This window comes from Leptonotus elevatus, chromosome 7 (genome assembly GCF_054856555.1).
Source record: "Leptonotus elevatus isolate MCC_2025b chromosome 7, RoL_Lele_1.0, whole genome shotgun sequence".
Taxonomy (NCBI): domain Eukaryota; kingdom Metazoa; phylum Chordata; class Actinopteri; order Syngnathiformes; family Syngnathidae; genus Leptonotus; species Leptonotus elevatus.
The window spans coordinates 25,223,919-25,250,917 of record NC_141245.1 but is presented as its reverse complement, the minus strand read 5'-3'; the positions used below and the strand labels follow the sequence as shown (position 1 = coordinate 25,250,917).

Here is a 26,999-nt window from a genome sequence, read left to right as displayed (position 1 = left end):
TATATGTTTATATATATATATATATATATATATATATATATATATATATATATATGTTTATATATATATATATATATATATATATATTTATATATATATATATTTATATATATATATATATATATATATATATATATATATATATTTATATATATTTATTTATATTTATTTATTTATATATATATATATTTATATTTATATATATATATATATATAAATATTTATATATATATATAAATGCACCGAATATTCAGCCACTGCAAATTTCCGGCCGGAAATTTGCATTTTCGGCATTCGGCCGAAATAAAATTGGAACCGAAGAAATATTGTCGAAATAGGATGCTGTGGTAACGCAAGCAAAAAAACTTTGCTGCAAGAAAGCGTATGTATGATTTAAACACTGGAGTGAGCGTTCCGCCTCAATATACACACACACAACAAACGGTCCCTGATTGCTCATTTAAAATATTTTATTGCTTTCATGCAAGAGTGCCATAAAAGACCATCACAGAAGATGCAAAAAGTTTTCTTTGTACAAATATACGGTTTGGATTTCATAAATAGAAAGCTCGAAAGTTGAAAGGCAAGAAGTTACAACAGGGCTGCAGGGGCGTCGAAGCACTTTGACATGCATCAACAAAAACATTCAGGATTTCACGTACAGTGCAGCTGTAGTGCAAAAGACGTACTGATTTTGCAACAAAAAAAAAAAACAACAACTGAAAAGTAGCCGTTTGTAAAAAATCTTCAAAACCACATCTTGAGAGTTTGGCCGACTGTCTTATTTATTTAGTTTTTTTTAGGTGGACGAGAAGCTGAATTTACAGATGCATAGTCCTGTGAGGCCTCTTGGCAAATGTAAACATACAAGACAAAGATTTGTTGCTGGTGGATCACCCGTCGACGTAACAAAATGGGGTCCAGCCAACAGGGATTTGGCACTTTCATGTGGAATCCTTGGTCTTGGATTGGTACCAAATTGTTGATTATTTTTTTTGTAGCCCTTTACCAGTACCCAATAAACAACCATGGCCTACACACTACCCACAAAAAAAAGAAAGAAGAAGAGCGACATTAAAGCTGGAACCCACACTGAACGGGCCCTTGCTCCTCCCCCTTTTACATTATGAATCTTCAAAATGATTGCTCCACCCACATTAGATGGTGTCGAGAAAAAAACAAAACAAAACTGAAATTTAGCATCATTGTTGTTGAACACCTTTTTCCGAGGAGGAATTTTTCAAACATTTCTAGGATGCTGCAAAAAAAAGTCATCCATTGGTCATGAGAGTCCAACATAAAGTGATTCCAAGCAGGCTTTCAGTTGGATTTATACGCTAATGACATCCGGTTAAAAAAAGAAAGAGAGAAAAAAGGTCTTCTGTGTGAAAGTCGAACATTATGAACATTTTTTGGTAATTTTTTTTTTCTCCTGACGACACAAGACGTCCATTCAAATAAATAACCAAAACGAGCTCTGCACACAAAATAAAAGAGACACAGTTTCAACACCGCAAGGCCGTTTAGCCTGTTTGACAGGACCGGAAAAAAGAAAAAAAGAAAGTAAAACTCAAAAACGAGACCAAAAGAGCCCTTTTGAGTCGTCGATGCGTTGCTGTTTTGTCAGCATTCAAACAAAAGACATGCAAAGAAAAAAAACGCTTGTTTCCCTTCGAGACTGGCATCGTATAAATAATTCTTCACATTTGCCCCCCCCCCCAAACCCCCACACGCGCGTGCGCACACACATGCACGCACTGCTCACGGGAAGTTATGAATATGATGCTTTCGGATGAAATTTCGATTCGCAATCAAGTAAGATTCACGTTTGAATTTCAGCCAAAAGCCGCAGACGGCTAACTTCCTGTGAGCATTGCGAGCAGCTGCGCTTGCTCCCTCCGACGGTCCAGAAGGTCGCAAACCTCGCCAAAATGTTGAAAAGTCCACACCTCATTTCTTCTGCTTCTTGAAGATCTTGAAGGTGTGCTTCTTGCGGCCGGCCGTGGAATCCGTGTCCTCGCCCGTGGAGCCGCTGTCCTCCTCCAGCGGGCTCTTCTTGACCGACAGCTGCGGGATGCGCGTGCCGCCGCCCTTGGCGCCCGTCGCCCAGGTGGGCGAGGGGGTCTCCGGCTCGGTGGAGCTGAGGGAGCGGGTGGACTCGGCGGGGCTGTGGGCCTCGGCGGCCGCCGCCGCCGCCTCCTCCCGCTGCGCCCTCTTCATGAGGACGGGGCTGTCGGGCAGGTGCTCGCCGCCCTCGTGGATTCGGCCGCCGCCGTTGGGCAGCAGGGACGTGGGCTTCATCAGGAGGCCTTTGGAGCCCAACGCCGACAGGCGGTCGCCCACTTGCGACAGGGACAGCGACGAGTCCGAGTCCGAGCGGTTCAGGTCTCTGCGTGAGAGAAAGCCGAGATTTAGATCTCAACGGGGTAAAAACCTCAAACGTCGTCAACGCACTGCAACGCCACACGGGTCCGTTTTTAGGCAAGAGGGAAGACTGAGAGGTTGGACAAAAGAGGGACGTTAAGGGAAACGTATGCAAAATGAGAGCAAGACTTTAGTCACTCTTTAAGTACAGTGGAACCTCCCCAAATGGTTTATGGAATGATCTGACAGTATTTGGCCAATCTTCCAAAAGTAGCATCAGCGGAAGGGATTTTTGTTTGTTTACATGAATTATTATAATCATATTTTCTATTGATTTATTGTAAATATTATGGTACAATATTTTTTTTATTCATAAACATAATAGTAAAATGTAACAAAAAGAGACACTACCAAAGTAATTATAATTAGGGGTGTCAAAATGTGCACATTAACGCCACTCATTTCTTTAACGCCGACCTTTACATGGAAAGCCTGTACTGGGGGAATGACAGTCAAAATTTTGCAGTAATAAATTGAATAATAATGCATGTATTTGTGGTCAAGTTGTATTTTACAATTTTAAAAATGTGCAGAATTACTTGCTCTTAATATAAAAAGAAAAATGCACTGAACTGTCAGTTTTACAAATGCAGCTACTCAATTTGATGAATTATGAAATTACTGCATGAATGACTAAAAGATAAAGCCATATTTCAATTAGTTTAACATTTCCCCACTGAAATTACACAGAGAGAGAGAGAGAGAGAGAAAGAGAGAAAGAGAGAAAGAGAGAAAGAAAGAGAGAGAGAAAGAGAGAGAGAGAGAGAAAGAGAGAAAGAGAGAAAGAGAGAGAGAAAGAGAGAGAGAAAGAGAAAGAGAAAGAGAGAAAGAGAGAGAAAGAGAGAGAGAAAGAGAAAGAGAGAAAGAGAGAGAGAAAGAGAAAGAGAGAAAGAGAGAGAGAAAGAGAAAGAGAGAAAGAGAGAAAGAGAAAGAGAAAGAGAGAAAGAGAGAGAGAATACAATTAGAAAACTTTTTAACATCTTGAGTTTATCAATTTGAACTTTTTTTTTCTTTCTTTCTGTATGGAACAACCTGGCCCATGGGTCTGTTTTTAAGCATTTCTCACAGTTATGGGGCCATTTTGTTCCAACTGCACACTTTGCGGTGTTGGAATTTTAGTTTGACGTTCAAAAGGCTTAATGTTGGACATGGGAGGCTCCATTGCATGGGTTAGCAAAGACTGCGAGGGCAGGCGGTTAGCGTCCACACCCGCATGCCACAACGGCGAGAGATACCCGAAACTGTCGCTACGCGGCGAGCGCGCCTCGGAGACGTCGGAGAAGGTGAGGTCGGGAATCGGGTCCATGGGCTGGAAGGAAGGGTGATAAAGGTGGGAGGAATGGGGAGCCAGAAAGGAGGAGGAATGCGGATTGGCGCCCGAGCTGCAGATGAGAGCGGGGTGGGACGCGGCAGACGCCAGCGGGGGCAGACACAGACTCTCCAGGTGGCCGAAAGACTGGCTGCGGGACTCTCGGAAGGTGGGCCGAGGCCGGGGACCCGGGTGCGAGGCTCCCTCCCCTTGCTGACCCTCCGGCGGCGAACCCTCTACCAACCTCTGCGAGCTTAAAGCCAGGTGGGGGTCAATGTGGCGCTGGCGCAGGGACATCATGCTGGGAGCTGTGGGCACAAAAGCGACAACGATGTTACTCACCACTGGGAAAACGGAACACGCCGGGCCACAAGCAGCGGAAAGAGACCAAAAACGGGGTTTTTAGAGACCAAAACTGGTTGTTTTTTTTATAGACTCAAATTGTATCCATATTTGCTAGTTGGGATTTTATGGCCATGGTTGGAGAAAAAGCCCCAAAAAAAAAAAAAAGAGAGAGAGAGAGAGAGAGAGAGAGAGAGAGAGAGAGAGAGAGAGAGAGAGAGAGACCTCCATAAAATCCCAACATTTGTGGTGTCTTTCCTCTTTACATGTGGAGGAAACGGAATCAAGAAATCAGGTGCTGCAACAGTGAACCCCCCATGTGTGATTCATTCAAAACCTGATTTTATGTGCACCCCCTCCAATCCAAAATAAAGATTTCAACAGTTTCAACATAGTCGCTTGGCACCAAGCTGCCAATAGATGGTGCCAAAGCACTACTTCTAATTAGACACGGCTTTGGCCCGAGAAGGAAAACAGCCAGGTGGGGCCGGGTTCCCATAAAAGCGCATGCAAATACTCATGTGCAAACATGAGGGGGTTCACTGAATTTCAATACGTAGTCGATAGCAACACGATGATTTGAGCCCGTCTAAGATGCAATTTTCCGCCTTTTGGTTGGTCAGATGAGAAATGCAAACAATTCTCGCACAGAAAGATTCAGATTTTTCAGTATGGAATATAGGCATACATACACATACTGTTCTGCCAATAAACAATCAATGGACTGATCAGTTTATAGTGAATGAAATAATTAAATTTTTTTGAGTCCCGTGCTTACAACATTAAAGACATGAATTATAGGCAGAAAATGTGACTGTTTTACAATATTTTAACCTTAACTTTATAACAGAGGGTTTTTTCTCGGGGGGTTTGAAGGTCATTTATTTGTGTCTTATATTACTTGTTAAGTGTAAATAAATAAATAAATTCATAAGCAAAATGAGCCAATTTTAATATTGGCCGGCCCGATTTATTAACACATACAATAAACGTGTCCATCATGTTAACGCTGGTCCAAAGCGTCATTGAAGGCGGTAAACAGCTGAACACATTTCCTTCCGTGTCTGTGTCGTTTGCACAGAAAACTGACATGAGAAAAAGGCGGTAAAATGGCTGCTTATACGGGCGGCATAAAGGAAGTTATGAGAAGCAAAGGGGGTGCGCGAGGTGGTGACGAGGTTAAAAGCAGGGTGGCGAGGGTGTCCACTGATAAGACGGGAAAAAGGCAGTGATTGGTTGGGCTGGAGGTGGCTTTGATTGGGGGGGGGGGGGGGGGGGGGCGTTGGGGTCAATCAAGAAATAGCCAACCGAAATTTTTCCACATGGGCTGACAATCGGAGCCGCCGGACCACAGGTCACAGGCTCGCCGCTCCAAAAGACGAGCGCCGTCTGCAAGCCCGACGAAACGAGACGGCGGCGGCGAGCGGGGAAGAGGGCGTGGCGGCGATGCGGGTGTGAAGAGAAGGAAAGGAGTGAGATAGGAAGTGCAATTAATGCTAATGAGAAGACTTACTATTGAAGCCAAGTCAATTCCTCTGTGTGACCACTACAAACAAACTAAAATAATGGTGTTAAAATGTTTTTGGTTTTTTTGGCGTATGGAAAATGGATACGAATTCCCAGCGCTTCCGTTTCCCGGCATTTTGTGACCTTACAGCCTGCGCGCGAAGGAAGAGATGCCAACCCCACACACAAAGTACAATCCAAGAAAAATGAACACCAGTTCAAGAAAAAACTTTTTTTTTTTTTTATCAGAAAAAAAGTACCCTCAGTCATCAAAATGAACTGAAGCAAAGCTGACATGGATTTTCAGGGGAGCTTACGGGTAATGGAACAATGACAGTTGTATGAATTGACATGAATTACATTTCACAGATATCAGATGACAACCTCCACAGACACCCGTCGAACCTCCGTCACCGAGGGAGGCCCCCCCCCGACAAGGTCCGAACCCTCACGAGTTCTGATGTCTCGATTTGGTCAGCAGGGTCTTGGCGTGCTTAAGGGATCGTTTGCTACTCCCCGCCGACGAGCCCCCGGACGAGCCCAGCGACTCGGACGAACTCTTACATTGCAACACGGCGGGCACGATGTCCTCGTCCAGGTCGTCCAGGTCGTCGGACACCATGAAGTGCTGCGGCGTGGCGCGGCCCCCCGTGAAGCCGGGGTCCAGGTTGAGGGACGACGCCAGCGACGGCAGACCCGGGTTGTTGACCACGGTGAAGCCGGTGAGCAGCTCGATCTGCTGCCAGCGGTGGAGGCGCTCGCGCAGGGCGGCCGTCACCTCGCCCAGCGCTTGTCTGCGGAGACGACGACGAGTCAGCTTGTTGAGGCGCAGGGTCAATTTGACTGTTTTTTTTTTTATTTGATTTGAAGCATCCGCATAAATAATAAACTTGGGACAAGATAGGCCGTCCCGAATAACTGATTATCGGTGCTGATATTGGGAATTTTGGGCCTTTAAAAAAAAAAAAAATCTGACGGCCAATAAAAAAACATTTTAATCGCAGCGTACTATTTATTTCAATTTTCAGTTAACTTTCTAAGAGATGCTGCTGACCGTGGGAACCTTCTGAATCTTTTGTTTTCGTTCAACATTAAAACAAAGTACAGTAATGTGAAAGTTTAAGATTGTCGGTATTTTTTAATTTTGGGAACAAATATTCACTGTAGAAAACTATAGCGAGCTATGGTAGTCACTTGTTTAACTTTCCATATAACTTTTTAAGACGAATTGATTCAAAGGATTGTCTATTTTCTTTAAAAAAAAAAAAAAACTTCTACATTTTGAAAAGTCTGACAAATTGTTCGATAAGCATGCTTTAAGACATTACAAAGTCTAGATTGGCATTCGTATTTAAAAATGTTTTGACACCAATTTTTTCCCCCCACTTTTCACGGAAAATAAACATTGGCTCCAAATATCGGTTATCAGCCTTATTGACTACTAATAATTAGCATCGTTATTGGCCCTCAAAAAAACATATCAATCTATCCTTAATAATAACTCTTTGGCAGTTTCAATCAAAAGTTTTGTAACTTCTGTAAAATCTGAAATTTGGACATAGTTCCTCGGGGTGGGACGATTCGATTCAATTCCGATTTTTGGGTCTGCGATTCGATTCAGAATCGATTTTCAAGTCAAAAAATTTTGATTGACAATAATTTCTGCTTTAATTTATAGATGTGCAAAGAATCGTCATGAGTCTGACTCGCTAATGCTAATTAGCGCACTGCTCGCTGCACTTTAACCACTCAAAAAAAACGGCTATTGATACAAAACGCGTCAGGAATGTATACGTAGAAGCATCTTAACATTACTCACCGGCATATGCTCTTCCTACGCTGCAAAAACTTTTATTGGCATAACTTGATCGGGACTTCTCTCTTCTACTCTCGAATGTGGCTACAACTTAACAGTGTATCATAAAGTGCGGAACCACACTGCCCCCAAGTGGCCAAATCGTGTACAACACGAGGAGTGCTCCCAATAAAGGCACGCACAAGCAAGGGCAACACAGTATAAAATAATGTAAATAAAATCGATTTTGGAACATTTAAAATGGATTCTGAATCGTACTAAATGAGAATCGGTTTTTTGGCACAGCCCTCGTTCTTATATTCCCGACTTACTTTGCTGCCAATATTTTGTGGTCCACGTCATCCAGCGACGAGCTGTGCGCCACATGGAAAGTCCCAAAGAGAGTATTCCTCTTTTTCTTGATCTTCTCTGCCTGTAGGAAACAACAACAACAACAAAAAAAGCAAAAAGTGTGTCTTGTCATGTCACGTTTCAACAAATTGCAAAGAATCCGTTTGAAAATGCAATCCAGTGCGTTACCCCCTCTTTGGCCACAAGGAGTTGCCGTTCGGCGTTCTGCTTCTTGATGTTGTAGTACTGGACCTCCACCTCGTGGGTGAGCTGCAACCACTTCTGAAGCGACTCGGGAGGGGACCAGTAACTCCGCGACTCCAGCTCCTTCTCGGCTTTCTTCAGAGCCATGCGCACCTGTGGACGGAACGTGGAACACCCTTTTTCTTACATTCTTTCTTTGTTTCGAGAAGATATACGGTGCCCTGGCTTACAAGTAATTTGTTCTCTGACTAAGCTTGCAAACACTTGAGCGCGTAATCATCTTGCGGCATTTCCAAATTTTGCCATTATTTGTAAGTTGAGGGACGACTGCGCTCGGCGCTTTACTGCCAAATTCCCGTCGGGCAAAGCCAAGCGTGGGTTTATTTATACGACCGTATAGCCACGGTGACTTTGATGTACCCAAACCTATGCCGGAGTGTGATATTACCACACACACACACATTTTCCATGCTGTATTGAGCTTTTAATACCTGCTCGAGTTCCTCTTCGGCGTACTTCTGCCGGCTGAGCTCGTTCTCGGTGCCCTCGCGCAGCTCCCTGAGCCGCTGGGCTTCGTGCTTGGCCGTGCTGATCTCGTCCCTCAGCTTCTGCTCCAGGTTGACCTTCTCCACCTCCACTGAGCGGTGCTCCTCCTGGGCGATCTGCAGCCTGCGGGCAAAGCAAGCCTGTTAATGAGCAGTGGGGACAAAAATGGGGTGTGTGTGATGTGCTCGCGTCACAAAGTTTGCAGATACCGCAAACTTTTTTTTTTTAGTCATTTTGTTACAAAAGTGGGGCTTGACGAGCTATTTGGAAAATGTTTACCCTTATCTAAATGGGTCACATTTACAAGTTGAAGGAATTTATTAAAAAATTATCCATTTAGTCATTAACATTATAATAATGGTTAAAACTAGGGGTGTCAAAATGTGTGCATTAATTTTGAGTTAATTTGAAGTTCCTTTAACGCCTCAAATTTTTTTGCTTAATACTTGGAATGCCTGTACTGGGGGTCAAAATTTTGCAGTAATAAATTTAATAAGAATGATTTTATTTGTGGAGACGGGTCAATTTGTATAAAAATGGGCAGAATTTCACAAGTTACTTCGTGTAAAAGATTAGATTACTTCCTAATATGAAAAGAAAAAATGCACTGAGCTGTCACCAACGTATTACAAATGCAAATATGCCATCTAGTGGCAGAAAACTGACCTCAGCACAAATTGCTTTAATTTTAACTCAATTTTATGAATTATGATGAAATTACTGTATCAATGACTAAAAGATGCAGCCATATTTCTATTTGTTTAACATTTTTCCCACTTTTATGTTAACCAAAGTATGAAAATGTAGAATAAATATATTTTATTGTACATTTAGAACAGATATAAAATTTGCGATTAATCGTGAGTTAACTACTGAATTCATATGATTAATTACAATTAAAAACTGTTATCACCTGACACCCCTAGTTAAAATATATATTTTTAAATGACATAATTCCTCACAATATGACCAATCCAACATGCAATGCAAGCAACAACCACCAAAATGAACATTGTTACGTGTGACTGTCTCGGGACGTCTTTGTGCCTCTGCAGGAGTTCCTAATGTTGTGGCCGGTGGGCGCACGTATGCATAGCTTACGTCAGCCATGCGTCAGCGGGAACCATCGCTGACGACGACTGGCACTCAGACGGCGCACAACTCGACTGGCTGCTTGGTCGCTCACAATAAAATGGCATCAGAGGCTGGGAACAGCTGTCGGCGTGCAATTATAGAACAGTACAGTGTGTTGCGCAATGCTTATGTACTCCCGCAACGTGTGTGTGTGTTCGTATGGAGCACTTCTATCCTATATTTAGACGTGAGCGTGACTTTAGAAAAGAGGAGGGCTTTATCGCCCATGACTTAATTACTCAGTGCTTAATCACGCACAGACCTCGATTTCCCAGCTCGTCATGATCGCGCGCAATGTGTTTGGGAATTGAGGAGCAGCACTTCCACAAGGAAGCGTGGCGTGGGAAGGAAAAGCCACCCAGATGGAAGAATGAGGTTGGGCAGAGAGAAATGGATACTTTCTTGATGCGAACTGTTGTGTTTACGACTCCTTCGACACCGTCCTTGTCACCAGTCCTTGACATTTCCCCCCCCCTCGTCTGCACCGCGACTCGACGTCCCCCCCTCCACCCCCTCCCAATGAGGCAGAATTAGCACCAGAGCCCCCCCCACACGTTAAGCGATCATGCTTAGTAACACCTCGTCTCTGAATCCTAAAAGGCTCCCAGGAAATCCCGCCTCCTCCTATCGTCTCTCCCTACAGGGACGCGGCGGTATCAAGTGGCTCCGGTCCGGGCCCGGCTCGAGGGTATGGAAAGAGAGCAGCTGGCAGGAGGGATCAGGAAGAAGCGGCGGACATTACTGCAGCTCAACTGCATCAGCTCGAGGAACTGTAAAACGCCCTTGGTTGGATTGTGGCTTTAGCGTCGAAGTCAAATCAAGTTTGGCGGACAGTCCATTAAAAAAATGATCATAATAATTAGGCGGTGTCAAAATGAGTGCGTTCATTTTGAGTTAATTTAAAGTTCCTTTAACTCCACTCATTTTTTTTTAACGCTTACTTAGAAAGCTTGTACGAGCAGTAATAAATTGAAGAATAATGCATACATTTGAAATTACTTTGTTAAAGATTAGATTAGTTCCTAATATGAAAAGAAAAATGCACTGAGCTGTCACCAACATTTTACAAATGCAATTATGCCACCTAGTGGCAGGTAATGACCTCAACCCAAATCAATATCACACTCGCTTTTTACAGTACAGTACATCTTTCTAATTTTAACACAATTAATATGAATTATTATGATATTTACTGTATCAATGATCAAAAGATGCAGCCATATTTCTATTAATTTAAAATTAATAGAGTATGAAAACTTTTATTGTACATTAAGAACAGATATAAAATGTGCGATTAATCGTGAGTTAACTATTGAAGTCATGCAATTAATTACCATTAAAAAAAATTAATCGCCTGACACCCCTAATAATAATACAAAAATTTTTTGTTATAAAAGTAGGTCATCGCATCTGATCGTGTTTAGGCCAGTAGAGAAGGCCGTGCTGGTCCGGGGCCTCAAGTCAAGCGCATCCCATCCCTGGGATAAACGCTGCGAGCTGAAAGGGAGATCAATGCGTTAGCGTGTCCTTGAAAGGAATAAGAAGAGACGGTACACACGCTTGGAAGCACATTGTGAGCATTCCTGGTCGTACCGGCTGGCCCAAAAATACTTTCTTTAATCACCTACGCCGCGTTGCTGCACGTCGTTCAACCTGAAACCGTTCATTCAGACTATTTTATCTTATCGACCGACAGTTATCCGAGGCGGTTTAACCACAAAACATGCCTCTAAAAACTATGGGTGACTCGAGTCATCCCCGAAAACCCAGAAAAGGTTTTCCTGAAAATTCAACAATATAAAAAAAAAAAATAATTGATATCTCAGCTCCTAAAGCAGATAGAAACATAATTCCCAAAACATTTTAGAGCTTACACTTGTACCATTCACACAAATTTATTATTATAAACCTTCAATAAATATATATATTTTTTTAAATCAACAAACAAACCTCTGGCGATCGGGGTAATTATTTGTAGTCCATTCCGTTACAAAGCCGTCAAACTTTTTAACATTCTCATTGTCTACAAACATATTTCTTAACAGTATGTCACTGTAGACTCGTTACACTGATTCGAATTCCTCCCACGCCGTCATCAAATCGCGTCATTTATTTCAGAATTCCCACGAATCTGCGTCAACCATAAACGCTCAAATAAAATTTCAGGACATGCTATGAAGCCCACGTCACCCTATCGTGCATATTCTGATCCATTTCATCGGCTAAGAGACTAAGAATTGGGCAAAACACAACAAAATGACGTATGCGCTCTCCCGGGTTTAAACGGTCGAAGCGCGATCACGCGCTCCCGGCCCCGATGGGTTAATTATGTGGAATCGCTCAAGTCAGATGGTCTCCAAAAGGAGCGGTGAGAGAAGATCCTTTGTAAGGACCTCTAACTGCTACGCACACACAAAAAATGAGAGCAAACCTTCTGGACTGGCAGGTTGTTGAGAGCTGACAAACCGGCTTGAACACGCACTAAATCAACAAAATAAGAATTCCTCTAAAATTATCTTCCAGTTAGGTTGCGGTTTGTAATCATTTGTTTGCTAGTCAGCAGCATCATGAAAAAAATATTTGAATTCCAGCATTATTCCTCACGATTTTAGTAAAGGATTCTAAAGCACGAAAAGGCGAAAGGCGTCTGTGTTGTCTTCCACATGCAGAAGAGCAAGGGGAGGTGGCTTGGGCATCTGATCAAGACACGTCCCTGCCTGGTGAGATGTCGGGACGCACGTCCCACCGGGAGGAGGCCCCGGGCAGGAAAGAATGTCTCTCAGTTGGACAGGGAATGTCTCGGGTTTCCCCTGGAAGAGCTGGATGAAGTGGCTGGGGAGAGGCAAGTCTAGGCTTCCCTGCTAAAGCTGCCCAAGCCAGGATAAGCAGGAGAGGATGGATGGATGGATGATAAAGTTAAAGCATTCAAATGAGTCTGTCCTTTTTTTTTTTTAAATACTTGAACCTCTTTTTTGTGGAATATTTGATGTGGCACAGACGTACCCAGACTATTTCCACTGGCCCCAACAGAATTTGAGTTTGAGACCACTGCACTAGAGGGAGCTTGTGTCGCACATTTTTAGAGTTGCTGATATAAGAGTATTGAAGAAAAATGAAGTGTGTCAAATGGGAAAAGTGTGACACAGACGCTTTTACAAGGGACAACCCCGAGTACAAGGGGTCTTTAATCTGTGGTGTAAGGGTCAGGGGACAAAAAAAAAGTGGGTGGGGGGGAAAAGACTCACTTTTGTTGCATGTCGTGCAGACTCTGCTCAGCCCTCTGCAGACCCTCCAGGTCCTTCATCATCTTCTTCATGTGATCCTTGGAGTAGCGGTTCTGGATGTAGGCGAACCAGCAACCGCCCATTCCGATGACGATGGACACCACCAGCATGAAATCTTTCAAGTGGTTGTGTCTGTTCACTGCAAGGCACAGACAATCATTTGAAATGTGCGTACAACGGCAAAGTGTTGCTATAAAAACAATCTGCCCAAAAACTGAACCATGAGCATTCAATCTGCGGCGCAAGCAGTACGGATTGGCTGGATGACGTTTATCAGCCTTGTGGTTAAGCCTCAAGTCTACTCTGCAAACAAAAAGTGCAGTTCAGCCTCCGACTCGAGGACGTCTTGGCTTTAAAACTTTTTCTTCTGGTGGGTTTGGTGCTTATACTGTCATAGACCACAATAATCTGCGGGCCCTGAAAGGTTGGTCAAAATGCTGTAAAACTGCTGGCAATATGAGGACCTCTGCTTTGAAAATGACTGGCGATATCTAAAAACAAGCCACGTACAGATACAGACGTGATTAATTACCATACCGTTACGCCCCAATTAACTCATTTGCTCCCAAAAACGTATACAAATATTCTATTTTTGAAATTGCCATGGTCCCAAAAACATATATTTAGTTTTTGTTTTATGCTAGAGCATACAGAAGGCTTTCATGCAGCCTCTGACCTGAAGAAGTCGCTGAAAGCAAATGGTAGTTATTACAAAAAAACGGCCAGCAGGTGGCAGCAGAGTATAAGAGATTAGCCAGAGCCATGTTGCAACAAGCGCATTTCCCCAGTGTTATGAACAGGTTTGTGAATATTGATGAAACTTTAAGATAGCTATATGCTAATGCTAATTGTTGCAAAACGGAAACAGATACAAATATTTTTTCCCTGATGAAAGAAGAGACTATAATCTTTCTTTTGGTAGGTTTCATGTTTTTATAGCAATAGAACAGAATATTCTGTGGGCCTTGCAAAATCAGTCAAAATCCAGTAAAACAGCCGGGAGCGAAGGGGATTGCTTCTGTGAAAATGGCTAGGAGTGAATGAGTTCATTACTGTTAGATCAAAACAAAACAAAATAAGTTAATCAAGAGCTCATTTTGTCATTTCCAGAAAAATAACACAATTGTGAGTACATCCCCCTGAGCAGCTTGTAAGCACAGGTGATTAAATATTCATAGTACCAGTAACAGAATCCAAATATTTGGGCGAGGCCTCAGATCAGGTTGCGACCTGCTTCCAAGTCGGACAGCTCAACTCGTAAGAAAGAACGCCGCGTCCGCTTTTTCAGCGTTGTTTTGTAAACATGTGTACGAGGGGTTTTTCTTGCGCCAAAGTTCCTTCCTGAGATCCCCCAAACGGGAAGTTGAGGTTTTTACGAGTCACCTCATTGCAAGTGTGTCTCTTAAACACACCCTGAATTGAAATGCAACCTCTCATTTCCCGTTTTGTTTTGACACCAAGCCCGCGAGCACAAGAGGAAAAAAATCAGCTACACACTGCTCAAATGAGCAGTGTCATGATCTGCAGAAATCTGCAGATCATGACGGGCGTTTTGGGACAACGTTTGATGCTTCTTTTTTTTTTTTTGCAATAGTAACCATTTGAACAGTCATAATCAATACACTAGAAAACCAACAATGGCGTGCTGGATAGCACACTTATTTAAGCACATCAGATTTGCCTCACACCAAGTCAGGAGATCCAGGTTAAAAAAAAATGTGTTCTTTGTTCACAATAAATTCCAACATTCTTTTCTCCCGTGTTGAACGGGGGGGGGTTTCGTGTATACGACTCTCAATTAAGACTTCGTATCACACCAGGCTAGCTTTTGTCCGTCACATGAACAAGCGCGATATCTGCCATTGTGTAATCGGTGACACGCAACAGATGCGCTTTCAAACTGACGCATTGAATTGCGTATGTTGGCTGGGTGAGGACGGGCCTCATTGTGCATGTGTCTTAAAATGCTGCCGTAGCGCCGCCGAGGGAGTCGCGGTCGAGGCGAGGGCGAGCGCTTTTAGAGAGGCTGTCATAGCCAGACGCCGCTCGCTTGCGTGCTCCTGGGTGTTGAAATCCAGGGTGACATATGCCACGTGCAGATTCCCCCTTCCACGCTGTGCATCAAGTCAACAAAGTAGGCCAACCCGTGTCGCCCACGCATGTTGTCCCTTGGCTGGTCGCTTACATCTGGTCAGATAAAACCTACATAACGACGGCCTTGATGTTTTCTGGTTTCCCACGCTAGTGTTTAGAATATCGCCGATGCAGCAGAGAGGAACATTTTGAATGTATCCCAGAATGGAACATTTAAGTCCTCTAAAAGGGAAAACATTAAGAGAGGATCTGCAATAAGGCCATCGAGTGTGATACTGATACCGGATACAAGCGGCCGAAATGAGTTTCCTCCGCAGGGTAGCCGGACTCTCCCTTCGAGATCGGGTGAGAAGCTCGGTCATTCGGGAGGGACTCAGCGTCGAGCCGCTACTCCTCCACGTTGAGAGGAACCAGTTGAGGTGGCTGGGGCATCTGGTTCGGATGCCTCCTGGGCGCCTCCCTGGGGAGGTGTTCCGGGCATGTCCTACCGGCAGGAGGCCCCGGGGACGACCCAGGACACGCTGGAGAGACTACGTCTCACGGCTGGCCTGGGAACGCCTTGGGATCCCGTCGGAGGAGCTGGCTGAAGTGGCTGGGGAGAGGGAAGTCTGGGCTTCCCTGCTAAAGCTGCTGCCCCCGCGACCCGACCCCGGATAAGCGGAATTGAAGACGGAACGGAACGGAAAAGTGTGATACTGTAACTCGCGGCTGCCCAATTTTTTTTTTTTTCACCCGCGACCTCAAGTCTGCCCTCTGTGAACGTGCCACGTGGAATTTGGTAGATAGTAAACAGCTCTTCTCCCCCCCCAAAAAAATAACATGAAAAAAGCTACAACACTTCTCTGTCTTTAATAAATCTATTTGAAAGAAAATGCCACATTTACAATAGCCTATTGATAAGTTATGCAACATAGTAAAACACCGTAAAATGAGTCCAAAAACAAAATCATTGCATCATTCCCTCCGAGACTCAGCCGCACCTTATCGAATGGCAACTCCACTGAATTGAACCGCATTCATTTCATGATTAATTATTGAATCGTATCACACCCCCTCTATTGAGATACGTATCAAGTTTATCGGAGAGATGCGCACCCCTTGCAACACATTATGACAATATATTGCTGCAGCTGCAACGGGCTTTTTTCAGGTTTCGTCATCAAAAGAGGAGGTTCCGATGTAATTGATTAAATAATTTGGCGACCATTCATAGTCGTATTTCCCGGCGGATGTAAAGTTCACCAGCCTTGCGCTCTGCTCCTTTCAAGCTATCAACAGGGATGTGATTTGACCAAAGTGAAATTATCTGAAAATTTAGCCGGGGGGGTCTGGGGGCCGCGGGCACCCAGCTCGGTCCAGAGCTCATGGGTTTTCCGTGTTTTTAAGTACTTTCAATGCACTCAGATGACAAAGAAATAGACAAAACAACAGCATAAATTTTCAATGTATATTGAACTATCCCATATAAAATTGCAGTTTTAGTCAACTCAAAATCAGTCACATTCAAAAACATTGGACTGCCTTTGCTTTTAAAAACTATCACTGAGAATATCATCATATATATTTACCATGCAATAAATCATTTAATCAATCATTCTTAATTTAATACATAATGCATAACAAAAACATAAAATACCTCATGCAGCAAGCTCTGGTAAAAACACAATCGTGCATTCGTCGAATGCATGATTGACTAAGATCATCTCTGTAATTGCATACATCAAGACAGTCAACATATTGAAAGCTGAAAAGTGCAAACATGCAGCATTCATTTGAGTTTGTGTCAATGATTAACCATGTTAAATATTTATGGCCATTTTTATTACGTTATAATATTTTCGAAAATTTGATTTCGATTCATTTGAAAAGTTTACCACCGACCTCAAAATTCACGACTCTGTCAGCAACTGGTGCAGGTTGTTGGGGTGGATCACGTCTCTCGATTACCGCTTCCGATTGTGATGTCAATAAGGGATGGAGGCCGTAAAGTTTTGGAGTTTTCGTTTGGGCACCGAAACTTCCAGCGATGGAATAAGTTGTTGTTCTTGACTGGAGTTCTTTCACGTGTTTTTTGCTCTTTGCGTGACTTTCAAGAGCTTTGAAACCTCTCGCACCATCGTCAACGGTATCACGGCACCAAATGCAAAGCGCTTTCCCGGCACGATCGATCTTCCGAATAAAGTCACTGAACAAATTCGTCACAGTCTTCTTTCCGACATTTGTAGATATATCCTTCTCTAACCGGTCCCATCGAAACTTGTTTTTTTACGATCTTGTCAATTTCCTTAACTCGCGGAGCATCTTTGCGTTCGATCACGGACATCTTTCTTTAAACACCCGGCAAAAACGTCTATTTTTTATTTATTTATTTATTTATTGGTCAACACGGAGACTTCAGCCAATCGCAAGATCCGTTTCATTTCAGTTACGGAAACACTAAAATGGAACGCTGTCGAGAGACGAAATCGGATTTTTTACCACTTAAAAAATTGTAACATTTTATTTTTGGAGATAAAAAAAAAGCGGAATTCCGCGAATTAGCGGAAAAATCACATCCCTGTATCAAGTATGTGGAACTAATCAGAAAAATCACACACAATCGCTGAAAATCAACAAGCGAAACGTGATGTCGGCACTTACTGAGGGGCGCTCCGAACAGCACAGTGTCCAGCGCTTTGAGCTGCAGCTTCTGAACGTGGCTGCGGTCCAGGATCTTGAGGATGGAGTGCGTCAGAGTGGCGTTCTTCACGGCCAGCCTGCGGGAGAGCAGGCGCGGGAAGCACACGCGGAATTCTGTTTAATTGCCCTCTCAAAATCAAAATGAGAAGCGCACCAACCATCGCGCAATTTGGGATCACTCGTCGGAGCTGACAAACATTTTTGGGTCTCACCTGGGCATGGCGCTGCCATTGAAGCTCATCTTGCGGAAGGCCTCCACGTACTGCGGCAGCTCCACGTAGGAGATGAGCCACTCCACCACCTCGTCCACGGTCCAGTTGTACACTGACGACAGCGAGGGGGAGGTACGCCGCAATTTGCTCAAAATCCAGTCCACCTTGTGGCTAAACTCGATAACGCCAACATATTATTTAACAGCTCTCATTACGACTCTGGATCGTCTGCCCACCAATTGAGCCCGGAATTAAACAACCTAGTAAATGTGTGCGCTGCCTAGTTCTGATGTGTCTGTACGTTGTTGCCAATGCAAATTTGGCCGAATTGAACAATTTGGTCTCGGATCAGATGCGTTTTTACGAAGCCAACATCAAATATTGCCTATTGACCGCTCCTTCTCAAAATGTGCACCACTGTGAACGAATCACTGCCTACACATGCAGTTCAATTTATTCGTAAAAGAAAAAAACGGTTTAGGAAGAATTTTTATTTCAACGTTCATCTTAATTCAATCATTATTTCAGCACAGTTTTATTTTCCTGTATCTAAGCACAGTGTTAATGTTTTGAATTGTGCTTGGTGCTTAATGTTACAGGGTAAATATACTTTTTAGGAATAACATTTTTTGATAAAGACTTAGGCCTACCTATTATTTGCTACATATATTTTCAGTGGTACACGACCATAAACAATTTAGGGAGAAAAAAAATGTGGTATGCTATTGGATGACTTGGTGGTTGGCTTCAAATGAAGGTTTACTTTGCATTGAAGCCAAAAGAGTGCCTGTCACGTCTGCATCTGGGCTGTAGCCCAAACCAGCGATCCAGTGTCATAACAGAGAAACAGCGGGGGAGGTGCTGGTGGGGGGGGGGGGGGGGGTAACCTAACCAGCTCCGAAGTTGCTGGCGCAAAGTCAATGTGTGCGAGTGTACTACGAGTGTGAGAAAAGGCGGTCGACAGGAAGGGTGTGAAAGACGTGATAGGCAGATACGGCGCGCCACATGAAAGTGCGGGCGGGGGGGGGGTGTTTGGGGGGGGCGAATGAGGATGACGACAGTATGTGTCTGGGTTTTTGTGTCGACAGGCTGGAGGATGTTGCCAAGTGCGCCGCTCATTGCTCAACAAGCCGGCAGATAGTGAGCCTACAACCTTATTTCGTTTTTTTTCCACTGTTTAATTCGTTTTACTTGCCCCACTGCCAGGCTAAGTTCGCCCCCCCCCGGCCCACCTGTCAATGAAGAGTACTGGGCATCAGCTGTTTTGTCGTCAGTTTGTCACCCGTCCGAGTCCCATGTACTAAGAAAAAAATTAAAGCGCAAAAACACTTAACGCTGTCTCCGGGTGGCTTTGCAGTCCGTTCCCGAAGTCGCTTAGCTGGTGCGAAGAAATGTATTTATTTATTTATTTTTCGACTTTGGGGAATATTAGGGATGCCCCCCCCAAATGAATTTTTGGGGCCAAAACCGAAAATGAGAAATGCTTGGCCGAAAACCGAAACGCCCCCCAAAAATGATGCCTATTTATTTTAAAGAATGAAATAAAATTTTGCGTCGAATTGAACTGCAATGAGAAACATCGAAGGACGCCAATAGGAGCAACTTAAAACTCTGTGCGTCACCAAAACAGTTGAAACAAATCTCGTTGAAAGCAGTACCTTCAGAGCCCTTCCAGGCATTCCACAGATCCTCCACGCTGATGAACTGGTCATCCCCGTGGAAGCTGTTGTGCTTGGCCTTGGGGTCGTGGTAGTTCAGATCCTCCCTCAGGAACTGCGGGGCGACCACATGCACAGTTTAGTGCGTGACATAATGCCCCCCCTTTTTGTGTTACTCCAGATGCGACGATGGTTTTTGACACACGGGGAAGGGTGTATGTAATATGGAGGGTTAAAAAAAACAAAAAAACACACTTATACAATCATGTCAAGCATGAAAAAGAGCGGTAGACTTTCCAGCTGTTATTCAGCTGTAAGAGAGGAGAACGAACGTTCTGTAATACTCTTGATAGCATTAATGTGCATAAAAACACGTGTGCACTCATGACCACTGATGGTGTCAAGTAATACTTAACACAAGACATCCCTGTCGGTTCATCTTTCACTAACACAACATAGAAAGATATCTTGAACTGTATTCATTTCATTAAAGGGAGGATAATTATAACCTTGCATAAAAAGAGTGCTACGTTAACTTCTGAATTGAATTCATTCTACAGGTAGATGCTTTGAGTTTAGTAGATGACACTCAGTTCAAAGAAATGATGCGATGCAAAATTTTCGGCAGATTTCTTGACAGCATTCAAATTTTTTGAAATGCTTGTTTTTGTGAGCTGGAAGCCCAAATTATGCAAAAAAAAACAAATGAATACTTGAAATCACTTAAATGATGGTCCCTGAATCTATCATCTATGGAAGTTTGACTTGTTGAATGGAATGATGAAAATAAATAAACTTTTCCATGACATTCTAATTTATTAAAATGGATCTGTAGTTCGGCGGCACGGTGGCTGACTGGTTAGCACGTCCGCCTCCCGGTGCAAAGGTTGTGAGATCAAGTCCGGGCTTCGGCCTTCCTGGGTGGAGTTTGCATGTTCTCCCCGTGCTTGCGTGGGTTTTCTCCGGGTACTCCGGTTTCCTCCCACATTCCAAAAACATGCATGGCAGGTGAATTGGACACTCCAAATTGTCCATAGGTGCGATTGTGAGTATGGTTGTTCGTCTCTGTGTGCCCTGCGATTGGCTGGCAACCAGTTCAGGGTGTACCCCGCCTACTGCCCGAAGCCAGCTGGGATAGGCTCCAGCAACCCCCGCGCGACCCTTGTGAGGACAAGCGGTACAGAAAATGGATGGATGGATGGATCTGTAGTTCATTCTTTGGCAACCGAGACAACGTCACAGCCGTGTTATGGAATCACTTTTTATTTTTAAATTGGACCTGAAAAAGATAAAATACCCAAAAAAATTTTGCTTCTAGTTTTTTAACTTAGATAACCGAACAAGAGGGATAATCACGATAAATCTTTCGAAAGAACCGCACTACTGTTTTGTTGCAGTGTAGCAATGTGGGTCATCCTTGTGTACTCGATGTTAATGATTAACAAGAACTACTACCGAGGGAAAGACAAGCAAAGGGCACAAGTGAGAAATCCTCCACAGGCTGAGGAATGATGTTATGAATCGACCTTCTTGCTGACAAGCACGATTCCAGAGGGTTAAAGTGAACCAGCAGCGCTGCCTACCCCGTCCGTCTCCACGAAATCCACGTTGCCGTTCTTGTCGTCGTCCATCTGCTTGTGGATGCTGCGGATGGCCTCGAAGCTGAGGGCGGGGTTCTCGTCCCGGCACAGTGGCCCGTCGATGTGACAGAAATCTGCCGGAGACAAAATAATGTGCAAAGTCAGGACATGTCGTAAAGTAGAAATAAAAATCTACGCACCCCTGTTCAAAATTTTAATCACATGAAACACAAAAAAATGAGACCAAGGTGAGTCGCTTGAAAACTTTTCCCACCATTAATGTGACCTTTAACCTGTAGAAGTCCATCTAAAAAAAACAATGAAATCTTTTGACTGAAATAAAGTTGTTGCACAACTGTGCACACCCTTTTGTGATGAATGAACCAAACACATTCAAAGGCAAGTTCATGGCAGTTGGCACGCCGACCGGTTAAGATGCCTCTGAAGAACTCGAAATAAAGTTGCGCTTTTCTAGAAGGCTTTATCTGACTTTTTTGTGGGGGGTTTTTTTCTATCAAGTAGAAGCCTAAAGGTTTTGCTCCGAGTTGCAGCGGAAGAAAAACAGCCACTTTTCAGGACCACCACGCTTCACTGTTGCTATGGTGTTGCTGCTTCTTTCTTTTTTTTTTCTTTTTTCCTTTGGTGAAACACACATTTGGAACTTTAGCCAAAATGTGTCTCGTGACTTGAAATATTGCGTGAAAAGACAGATGATGATGTAATTGCATAATTGGCCAATCTGTCAGTGAGGGCCTTATCGAGTGACTCCCGTCTTTGCCCCGCCCCCTTCCCTTTTGTGCCTACTTCCTCCTTCCGCGTATAGGAAGCCTCGTTGGGAATGTACCGCAGATGTCAGGCTGCGTGAAGAAGATATACTTTCGAGTCCTACTATAAGTCTAGAAATATAAAATGTATTTAAAGAGAAGTATGAGAAGGCATTGACAGATAAGTACAGAGAAGAGGAAATAAGATGTCGGTATAAACAAAGCTGAAGATAATTATATACAAACTTTTGAATTTACTGTATACAAGTGATTATGTATTTTGTAGTATATTTGTGTTATTCATTTATAAGGATATCATTTGTATATTATGGGGGTTTTTTTCACTTAAACTTGTAACATAATTATACTTGGATAAGGTAAAAGGTATAAAAGGGTAGGAATTAAAAAAAAAAAAAAGTTAATACGTCTTCCTACTCTGTGTGTAAATGCTTTGAGTTGTTGATGTTTTCATTTCATTTTTTTTTTAGACATGTTCAAAATAAGTTCATTCATTTATTCAATGTACAATTTTTTTTAATGAAATTCATACGCCAATAAGTATTTTAAAAAAAGAATCCTGAACATTAAAGATGCTGTTAAGTCATTTATGTTTTTGTTTTTTTTAAATACATAAAATATGTTTGAAGATAAGTGTTGCAAGCTTGCAAAGACTGAGATTAACTTCCTCGTGAATTGCTGAGATAGAACGTAAAACTCTTTTTCACGCTCTCAGTTGTGCCGACTTTTTGGACGGGGCTAAAACGGCGATGAGCTGATGCGAGCAAGAAACGGCATCAACAGCCGCCCGCATTTCATCTGTGGCGTTTCGGCACAATTGCTACTTCTTTATTGATAAGGGCCGCTAAAACATCCATCAAGCTATGCCTACAAAAGAAAAAAATGACATCTTCCCTGAAGTGTTATTTGTTTTGTGTTATTTGAGCGACAATGTCTCTGCAGAGCTGTGTGCATGCAGGCGGCACCGCCGCCACATAAACACGCGTTGTGACGCGTGATATCGTGGGTAACTACTGTGCAGTCCAATGTGACGACAAGCTTTTTATGTTGTTTAGCCACATTGGGCGCTTTACAATTTCACCGTGCACACTTTATTCACAGCAGCACGTGTTACAACAAGCCAAGTCGTACGAGCGTTTGTTACTTGATTTAGCATTTTAGCCTTCAGAGTCGGGAGATCCACATACACCCCCCCCCCCCCCCAAATGCAGCTGCCAAGCCGTCACTGTGTGAAATGCTTCACCTGTGACTGCCTTTTTCCCCATCATTTGCCTTGCAAAACTCTGACGAGCAGATAAGAGATTTACAAACCAGTTGGCCTGCTTTTTATTTATTTTTTATTTTTTTAAAGGGTTTCAGTTATGCAAGTCATTGGCAGCGAGGACCACGCGCTATGCGTTTCCCAACCACACAGCCAGAGCAGCTACAGTTTGTACGCAAAAGTGCATCGGAGCAGGCCTAATCGATTCGTGCTACTTTCTGTTGCTATATGAGCAAATCCAGTCTCCTATTTTTTTCACCTTGGCCATTGTGTAATAAAATCACCTTAGGTAAAATCAAATAAAAACTTGGGACATGTTGCACTTCTGAAACTGTCCCGGCGGCACTTTTTGACACACCCATTTCACAATGTTTGTCAACAATAGGAGGTTGGGTGCTTCCAGGTGGCAGAAAACGAGTGATTACCGCCAACGATGGCCAAAATAGTTACAGATTTTCCTTGGTTTTTTTTCTTAAAAATGATATCCATCCCAATAATAATCCAGAAGGAGAAGTGGCAAATCCAAATCCAGCCATTGGTGCTAGCTAGATAGCTAGCTAGCTCCCTAGCAGGTAAACAAGCACCATGGGAGCTAGCTAGCTAGCTAGCACCTGGGGCTAAAGCCAGCTAGCTAGCACCTGGGGCTAAAGCCAGCTAGCTAGCACCTGGGGCTAAAGCCAAACTGTGGCAGGGTTTTTACTTTCTGGACCTGGATTTGCCACCTCTGTCCAGAAGTTATTTCTGGAGCAACAGGCTGGGAAGCAAACCTTGTGAAAGACATTTTCTCACAGTGATGTCTTTGAATAGGAAAAGATCATGTCCAACCTGCTAGCCATACATTTCTGCCTCAAAAAAAGAAGATCCGATCCATTACTCCCAGAAACATAAAAGTCAATAATTAGTCAATGATCACGTCAACGATGTCTCAAGTTCCAACACGTCTATTTTAGAACCAACTTACCCGTTGACATGTAAATCACGGTCGGCATTTTGTCCGCCTACCGAGCAATTTACCTGAGGCAACTTCATCTTTTCGACTTGACATCTCACATATTCCAATGAGTAGAGAAGAAGGCTACAATTCTCATTCAAGACATTTTCTCCGTTTGCTCAGTGGTTTTGCCTTGGCCAAATAACAACAAGGGTTAGTTTACTAGTTTACCAGTGCAATTCTCCGTCGACTGCAAGCTGGAAGTACAAGTGACATCACGGCGATGAGGACTATTACAGCGAGAATTCCGTACTGCACATGTAGATGGCGTTGGTGTTGAGCAATTTACGGAAGTCTTCACATCGTGGCAACCTCAGCAATGACAAACAGCCCCGGCGGCCATTAGGTCAATTGCTTCCTGCCTGACTAAGCGTTTTCATGCACACCGGAGAACGTGGGGCCGGCCGGACTATTCTCAGCCGGGCCACATATAGCGCCTGCACAAAGACGCACGCCGAGTTCGAGTCAGGCAGCTGCCTGACTCGCTGATCCACCAGTAAACATCGTAATTTAACTTGTACACCTGGAACTTAGAGTTAAATAAATAAATAAATAAATAAATAAATCACGGCCCAAGAATTTTCAAAGTTAGCGACTTTCCATGGGAATTAACAGAAATTCATGGCGTTTTCATACATGGATTAATCAAGAAAATTATCGAAAGATTCATTGTGTACTGAAATAATCGTTAGTTAAAAAAAATCCCCATCTTAACTGTCTATGAACATTTTCTGTAAATTTCTGTCTATTTTCTATCCCATGGCAACCCTGCTCACCTGATATTCCATTTTCGGCAGTTTCCGCTAAGGATGAACCGGGCCTGTCGGTCCGGCATCCTCCGATGAGACACAAGCAAAATATCCAGAGGGTCACCATTTTGTTGAGCTCCATGATTGCTCCACTGCTGCAAAAACAAGAGAAGAAGCATGTGAATCATCTTGGCAAGAAATTGGGGAACAATCAGCGCATTGTCTCAGGCAGCTAATATTTCAGGCCAGGACAATGACAGTGAAATAGAAATATTACTTCTCAGGTGAAGCTCCAATTCGACAATGGCGCAAAGTCACGAGCGATCCTCGTGAGGCTTAACATTTTAATGTGTTTTATAAAACCTGTATTTCTTCTTCTCTGTGCACATATTAGCACACATCAGATGAGCAATTAAAATAAATATGATTAAAAGCCAGGCATTTGAAGCTGTCACAAGTCCCACAAATAAATACTGCCACTTTTTTTGTGCACAGATCTGATCAGCTGGATTGGATCGGTAGACATTTTGCTTTCTATGCAGAATCTGTGATTGGCTGCAATGTCATAATCCGCTGATCGCTCAGTGATGTCATTGGTCGGATCCGCAAAATAAACATTACATTAAAACGCTACACAATCTCGTTCACTCCAGGGCCAATCTGTGCTGCCGTTGTTAATAATCCAATGTGTATATATATCAATCCATTAAATCTTTATTTCTATAGCACCTTTCATACTTTCAAAGCAACACAAGGTGCTTTTCTTCCTGCTGCACAAGTAGGCTACGGAGTTGATTCAAACTTTTTGGCATCTTGCGAGAAACATGAAGTGGAGTTATCCGAGTGGAGGGGGAAAAGAGAATAGACTATATGCCACGTCGGAGGCGGGACTTCTGGCGTCCGGGTTTTCACTCTTTAACTTTTGTTTCTGTTTCCTAAGTGTGGGCCGCGTCCCAGTACTTGCGCTTTTGTGCCCCTCGGTTGCGCGTTCCCATCGACGGGTGCGAGGCTGCGAGTGTGAAGTGTCCGAAGCATTTCAGACAGCCGAGACGCCGGTTGGGGGGCGCGGGTGCGAGTGTTGGAACGCGGCCGGAAACGGCGCTGATGTGTAAAACCCGGAAGTCCGTGGCATCTACCCCATTGCGCGAGAGGAAACAAAAACTGTTTATTTGCTTTTTTTTTGGCCAAAGACTGCCAATGGTTTGAAGTGAACCTTTTTCATTGTGGCACTAAGCCAGACGCTCTTGCCAGCATATTAGTTTTTTTTTTTTTAATTGATCAAATAATGATAATCATTTAAAACCAAAATCATTGTGGCCCCGTCACTGACTGTCTTGGACCCCATAGTATTGTGCGGGTTACAAAAAATAAAAATGCTGTTCCACCGGTTCGAACGCCAATGCTAGTTCAACTGGAGCCGAGTTTCAGCTAGCTTGCGTGACAACGGACATTCTCGGGATTTTAATGGATATTTTCCGCACCGGTAATGGTGACTATCAGCTGGTAGTGACGCCATGGTTTAAAGTCCGTTTGGACGAGTCGGACGGTAATGAACTAGCTAGTTACTAGTACACTACATCAGCACGGAAGCGCCCAGTCTGTCAATAGTGGAACAAACTAAACTTACGGATAAAGAAGCGGCGTTCACGTAGATTTCAGCCGTGGCTTATCATCGCTTCGGTCATCAAGAAAGCAAGAAGGCGAGGACACGGTCCGCTTGGAAGGTGTCTCTCTCTTTGGGTCTTTCCCCGCAGACCAGAGAGACTGAGCGAGACTTCCTCGACCCAAAGCCACCCCAAAGAACCGCAGAATGTGGAGAACACAAGTGGACCTTCTTCTTCTACGCTTCTCTCTCTCCACCTCCTAGTAGTCAAGTGGCGACGCTCGCCCCCTTTAGTCCGGAGTTCTTTCTTCAGTACTTTGGGACATGACTTAAGGTCGCCATCTTGTGTATGAGCATGGAAACGAAAGGCATTCCATATCAATGATATCCAGTGCCACTGCCAGGGCCCGATAGAACACAATATTATGTCTTATTTAGCATCTTTATCATATTTTTTTTAAGCCTTTGATTACTACTACAGTGACTTTTTTTTTT

General features: G+C 43.5%; 1 protein-coding gene and 1 long non-coding RNA gene across 5 annotated transcripts; one reads left to right on the top strand and one right to left on the bottom strand.

Moving 5' to 3' along the window:
• Window positions 1-447: 447 nt before the first annotated feature.
• Window positions 448-26,749, bottom strand: LOC147171683 (stromal interaction molecule 1-like). Of its 4 annotated transcripts, none has more exons than XM_086080532.1 (14): window positions 26,529-26,749; window positions 24,929-25,056; window positions 21,122-21,252; window positions 19,539-19,653; window positions 17,881-17,992; window positions 17,630-17,745; window positions 12,857-13,034; window positions 8,423-8,600; window positions 7,917-8,084; window positions 7,709-7,809; window positions 6,146-6,375; window positions 5,384-5,464; window positions 3,660-4,041; window positions 448-2,389 (listed from the first exon to the last, which is right to left on the bottom strand). In XM_086080532.1, the coding sequence occupies exons 2-14, from the start codon at window positions 25,041-25,043 to the stop codon at window positions 1,951-1,953; spliced, it is 2,346 nt and encodes a 781-aa protein (XP_085936658.1). In that variant the 5' UTR covers window positions 25,044-25,056; window positions 26,529-26,749; the 3' UTR covers window positions 448-1,950. The 4 variants fall into 4 exon arrangements, with proteins under 4 accessions (XP_085936658.1, XP_085936660.1, XP_085936659.1 ...); XM_086080534.1 differs by having other exon boundaries at window positions 3,978-4,041; window positions 26,529-26,747; XM_086080533.1 differs by lacking the exon at window positions 5,384-5,464 and having other exon boundaries at window positions 26,529-26,748.
• On the top strand, window positions 9,882-12,346 carry LOC147171684 (uncharacterized). Its single transcript, XR_015095549.1, has 3 exons — window positions 9,882-9,986; window positions 10,255-10,299; window positions 12,281-12,346. It is a non-coding gene; the product is annotated as an uncharacterized LOC147171684 (long non-coding RNA).
• Window positions 26,750-26,999: the final 250 nt, after the last annotated feature.

What these genes read in the sequence shown, in the direction of transcription:
- LOC147171683 (XM_086080532.1), bottom strand. Translation starts at nt 25,043, where the DNA reads ATGGAGCTCAACAAAATGGTGACCCTCTGGATATTTTGCTTGTGTCTC. An exon ending in GCTGTTCGGAGCGCCCCTCA is followed by an intron (nt 13,035 to 17,629) that starts GTAAGTGCCGAC and finishes TGTGCCTTGCAG; the next exon opens with TGAACAGACACAACCACTTG. An exon ending in CGTGCCCGCCGTGTTGCAAT is followed by an intron (nt 5,465 to 6,145) that starts GTAAGAGTTCGT and finishes TCGGGCTTGCAG; the next exon opens with ACGGCGCTCGTCTTTTGGAG.